The sequence below is a fragment of the Triticum urartu genome, chromosome 1A (assembly GCF_056163025.1).
Source record: "Triticum urartu cultivar PI428250 chromosome 1A, HENAU_Tu73, whole genome shotgun sequence".
Classification (NCBI taxonomy): Eukaryota; Viridiplantae; Streptophyta; class Magnoliopsida; order Poales; family Poaceae; genus Triticum; species Triticum urartu.
In genome coordinates, this window is record NC_141873.1 from 385,457,781 (window position 1) to 385,463,297 (window position 5,517).

Genomic DNA, 5,517 nt, shown 5'->3' on the forward strand with positions numbered 1-5,517 from the left:
TTCCCGCGATAGATAAAAATCTGTGGGGAAGGCTCTCGTTCTTTTCTGTGTGCGGTGTGGGGTATCGGTTTCTATAGAAAAAATCGATAGGACGAAAAATCAGGGGTGGTGGAATGTGGAGGCGAAAATAAACCGTGAGGCGAGACTATCAACTCAGACATCTCTATTTTAAATGGAGCAGTTGATGAATAGTCTTCACGGTTTATTTTCACTGGTTTATTTTCGCTGGGTTTTTTCGTCTCTCCTCCCACCACCCCCTCCCACCCTGGTCCATCGATTTATTTTTCTCTCCACTCTTTATTACAACCAGAACTTTCCTAACGTATAACAAATCACGGATCTAACTTCCTTAAATTATACAAATCAATCGATTCTTTTTATTGGTTTAATTTGTCTTAGGAAACAAATAACAGATTTTTGGGAAACAAATAATATATTTTAATCTAACTTATTTAAATCAATCGATTTTTCTCATTAGTGAAATTTGTTTTAAGAAACAAATAATAGACACGTCACAAACTTTCCTCCCAATAAATAGTTTCTTAACATTTGCAAACTTTCCTAATCAGACACGTCACAAACGGGCAGGTACTGATATCACGTTACCAAACAATAAAAACTTCATTTGCATAGAAATCAGTTCAAAATCATAACTTTCCTAATTTTTTACATTTCCTTCATAACTACCAATATTTCCTATGTTTTACACCTATACAAGGAAATCACCCCTCCATCGATATTAGCATTTTTTTGGAATGAGATCTACAGGTTATGTTTTTTTGCGATTCTTTCCAATTGTGACATCTCTTTCCGCTCCGGCTCCTTCTCGCATAAACACCTCCATCATAGTCAGCTGATGCCACCCCAGACCTCCTGCCTCTCCACACCTTCTCCGCCACCTCCTCCTCGTACTCCATTGACAATCCCTCCGACATGTTTGTCCACGGCGGTGTCGAGGACATGGCGCAGCAGCGTACCAGCGGTAGAGCAGCGCATAGCAGCAGGAAGCAGCACGTAGCAGGCGAGGCAAGCGGCCGGCGTGGCTGAGGGGGCAGCCGACAGAAGATGGTCGTGACAGGAGGGGCGCGAGGCAGGGGCGCGACTGCGGGGCGAGCGAAGGGATAGGCGGCAGCAGACGGGGCGAGCGCAGCTAGTGAGGGTGTGGCGCGTGGCCAGGGTGTGCGTCGCGCGGGTCACAGTGGTGCGGTGGCTGCAGCGAGCGCAGTGGCAGTGGCGGGCGCGATCGACGCGGTGCGGCACATGCGTGGGCATGGAGAGGGAGTGGCCCCGCGGGCGCGGAAGAAGAGCAACAAGCTCGGGCATGGGCGCGCTAGGAGCGGGCATGTGCCACGGGGTCAATCCGAGGAGCTCGGTGGCTACCCTTGCAATGGACATGGCGAACGGCGGCTCTCGGCCACGGCGAAATACCTAACGAGAGCAAACGAGAGGGAAAATAGGGGAAAGGCAAGAGGAGATCACGACAGTGTCAATGGCACCCTAGGGGAAGACAGGGGAGCTTGGGGCGACGCGGATCAAACGGCAATGTTACGGTGGCCGAAGGTTGAGGAAGACGGCAGCGACGTCGATGCGGGGGTGCTGGACTTGATCTCGTTGGCGCAGACAATGTAGCGGAGGAGTTCAGAGCTCCTCGACAAGCTCCTAGCCTGCAGGGAAAGCAGTGGCTGTGTGGACGGGGTCGGTCATGGTGGTCGTGGCGTTTGACTTCGTCCAGATCGACGGGATTGAGCGAGCGAGGAGGAGAAGTGGATCTGGGAGGGGGCGTCGAGGAGTGAGGCCATGGGGCAGGGGAGGCAAGGCGTCACCCTTATCCATTCCCCTTCAATGCCGGCGAGGTGGTCGGGCGGGAGCTCGGCTCTGTAGCGACGCGGCTCGAGAAAATATAAGTTGTGGTGGCAAATATAATACACATAATCCGTATTGTTACGCACTAGCGCGTGTGCGTGTGATATAGATGGATTATGATCCCGTACCCAATAAGATGGATGTGTGTGTGTTAGAGAGAGAGGGAGAGGGGGAGAGAGAGGGAGGAAGAGGGAGGGAGAGAGTGTGTGTGTGAGAATTTGATGGTAAAAAATGTCATCAATGTCATTTGTTATGTATAAGAATATTAAATGTAATATTAACATAACTGATATTGAACTCTTAAATTTAATGTGGCCCCGTCGCAACGCACAGGCGTTCTTCTAGTTAGGAGTAGAGATTAGGAATAGAGATTTGGCACGCCCATGTTTAAAAAAAATAGCGCCTTACGCTCAAGGCGCCAAATAGCATTTGGGGATGAAAGCCCCAACGCAAAATTAATTTCAGATGTCCAGCCCAATAAGACCCTGCACGGTCCGTCGAAGAGGTCCGCCACAGGCCCCCAAAAGCCCATATGCAAATCTCAGGTACGCTCCGTTGCCCCCTCAGAAAAGAATACTGCCCCCCTAAAAAACCTAGGAAAACAGTCTCCTCGCCGGTCAGTCGTCCTCGCCGTCGCCCTACCCATCTCGTCGGCGCTGTTGGCGGTCCGCGGGGAGCATGGATGCTATGGAGGAGGATACGCCTCCCGCGCCACCACCACCGCATACGACGTCAGTGGGCGCCTCCCTTGTTTGCCCGCTTCTCTCACCTCCGTGTTTAGGTCACGCGGAAGCAAGCTCACATATCTCCCTGATCGGGGCGTCGTGTGGGTTGCAGGGGCGCGAAGCAGCCGCCGTACAAGGATCCTGACGACGGGAGGCAGCGGTTCCTCCTGGAGCTGGAGTTCATCCAGTGCCTCGCCAACCCCATCTACATCAACTGTACAGTAACTCTCCTCACAGCCTCTGTTTCAAACTGGTTGGTTAGAGATTAGCTTATTGGGTACCACAGTGCAATTGAGTTTCATCATGGCCTATTTGTGGGTTGAGTCCTGCTGCGGGAGCGAGTAACTAGCTAATCAAAGAGAATTTTTCTTGTTGTTGATTGTGTTAGTCAGTGACTGACCTCTGGAGTAACAAATTCACATGATATGATTTTGTTTTGGTAAGACCGCATAATGTGATAAGGCAAGAGAGATTGAATTATGTATTGCTTATGCTTTGTTGCTTCCTGTACTTCTGATGTATTCGGGGTCAATATTTTGTATGAGTATTAAACACGATTCTGCTTGGGAGATGGCGTTTATAGTATTTGTTTTGTTCAAGCAGATCTAGCGCAGAACCGGTACTTTGAGGATGAGGCGTTCATCGGGTATCTCAAGTACCTCAAGTATTGGCAGCGTCCGGAGTACATCAAATACATAATGTGAGTCACCTTATACTTTTGATTTGCGCAAATAGGTTGCTCACAGACAAACTAATATGGTCGTACTGTTATGGTACAGGTATCCGCACTGCCTTTTCTTTCTTGAGCTTCTCCAAAATGCAAATTTCCGAAACGCAATGGCACATCCAGCAAACAAGGTGACCTTTAACCCCATTTGGCTAGAATTGCACTCGAGCACCATTCTCACCCTTTACTGTTTACAAGCTTCTTCTTTCTTTTCAAACCGTTTCTTTGGAATTGTCTATTTGGAGATTATTACTTTTACGGTTGATTGGTTATGGACATAAAGGATCTTGGAAATGATAAAATGTTGCTATGAATGCGCTTACAAATATATTGAGTGGATATGTTTATTTCCTGAGGAATTAGTTAAAGCAGTCAAATGCTATGTAAGCGTATTAAGCTTCATGCACACTTCTAAATGTTCACTGTTTTATCCGCATAATATTTTTTCTTAGTATTTGAAAAAAATTGTTTATTTATGTAGGACATTGAATCATTTGTATGCAACTAACTCTTACCTGCAAATTTCTTGACAGGAAGTTGCTCATAGGCAGCAATATTTCTTCTGGAAAAACTACAGGAACAATAGACTGAAGCACATCCTGCCACGTCTTCCTCCCGAACCAACTCCTGCGCCTGCACCAGCACCAGCACCAGTGCCGACACCTCCACCTGTTTCTGCACCACCATCGTCTTTGCCAACTATGTCAGCTGTTGGTGCTTCTGCAATGCCCCCCATGCAGTTTATAGGAACTCCTGGCACCAACAACCCAAAGAATGAGATGAGAAATGTTATGGGTGGTAGAAAGAGAAAGTATGTACCTCCCTATCTTGCAATCAATCAATAGCATCTCTTATGCAGTTAATATTAGTTCTCCATACAGTGTCATTATGAAGTTATTAGTTGTAAATACAGTTTTTTTTTCTTAAAGTTCCTGTGTGCCATAGTTAACAGGTGTTATTATATTCGAGGATGATCCAACTTGAAATGTGTTATGGACATTCTGCCAATCTAGATTATGAAGTACCTCTTCGCTGATTCAGTAAAGATTATTGTTGCTCTCAAGATGCTTCTTAGGAGAACTGAATTAGTCCTGCAATGAAGTTGTGGAGGAATCTGTTCTATTTGTTCCTTTTTTTCTTGGTCCATCTCATGAATCATCCGAGATTTTATGAAAAATGCAAGTTTCACAGTAGTGTTGTTATGCCTGTGTGCTTGTTAGTCAGTTTTAAATGTGTGCATGGTAGTTTGAGTTTTGACAGGTTATTTCTTTTTCCTCTTGTGATGTATAGTTTGAGCATGCAAGTATGTTGCATTATGTTCAATAAAATGGTTTACAATGACTGATTGTACTGTGTGTCTTGGCTGCAGGATGGGCTAGTGAAACATATTGATCAACTTCACGGCTAACGGCATCCCAGAGAAGTGGAAACTCACCTCCCTGTTGCCTGTTGGTAGACCTTTTAAGTAGCAGACAAGTTCGAAGCAGCTCCTGCTTTCGAGCAGCTGGAGTTCTCAACGTGGCATGCACACTTGGCCCTTGGTTGACTTGATCATTTATCTTATCCTGGCCTTTGTTGTAGTTGAATTTAATCTTTACTTGCTGAAACTTTGTGCCAACAGTGGCAGCCGTAAAAGCTAACATTTATCACAAATTCTTAGATGGAGCCGCAACATTTGCATACGCAGCTCCATGAAACGCTCCATTGCTCGTTCATGTTATTTTGCTGCACAGTTTGTGTCTGGTAATGGAGGGCTTGCATTGCATTTCTCATGCGTACGATTCCGGATCAGGGGCAGCGCCAGTATTAGGCCGCCTCCCTTGCTGCATTTTTTGTTTCAATCTATATTTTTCATGGCTCCAGTGATCTCGATGACGAATTCACTTTTTTTTGGGGAAAACGCAAAGGATCTTTGCGCCTCATTTCATTGAAAAGATGGGGAAAGTACAATCCTCCTAGGAGGCTGTTGTTACATGGGTCACGCTCTCAATCAGTGGACGTCCCAGGATGTGGGCAGAACAACCCTAAGGGTATCTCCAGCCGTTGGCCTCCCCAGGAGGCATTTTTTCCACTGCCTGAGGGGCTGCCGGCGAAAAACTAAGCCTTGGGGGTGGATATTTATCCACTCGTTGCCGTACCCAGCCACCACCACCACGTGAACCGCCCTGGCTAGCGGATGGCGATGAAGCGCGGCCACGGCTC

At 46.9% G+C, this 5,517-nt stretch overlaps 1 protein-coding gene across 1 annotated transcript; it reads left to right on the forward strand.

The window, feature by feature from the left end:
* Positions 1-2,428: 2,428 nt before the first annotated feature.
* MED31 (SOH1 family protein) lies at positions 2,429-5,080 on the forward strand. Its single transcript, XM_048678707.2, has 6 exons — positions 2,429-2,594; positions 2,701-2,804; positions 3,192-3,288; positions 3,368-3,446; positions 3,849-4,126; positions 4,685-5,080. Exons 1-6 carry the CDS (start codon positions 2,542-2,544, stop codon positions 4,692-4,694), a joined length of 621 nt encoding a protein of 206 aa, XP_048534664.1. The 5' UTR covers positions 2,429-2,541; the 3' UTR covers positions 4,695-5,080.
* The last annotated feature ends 437 nt before the right edge of the window (positions 5,081-5,517 follow it).

Coding starts and splice junctions, on each gene's coding strand:
- MED31 (XM_048678707.2), top strand. CDS start 2,542: ATGGATGCTATGGAGGAGGATACGCCTCCCGCGCCACCACCACCGCAT. Junction 2,595..2,700: donor CCACCACCACCGCATACGAC/GTCAGTGGGCGC, acceptor TGTGGGTTGCAG/GGGCGCGAAGCAGCCGCCGT. Junction 3,447..3,848: donor TGGCACATCCAGCAAACAAG/GTGACCTTTAAC, acceptor ATTTCTTGACAG/GAAGTTGCTCATAGGCAGCA.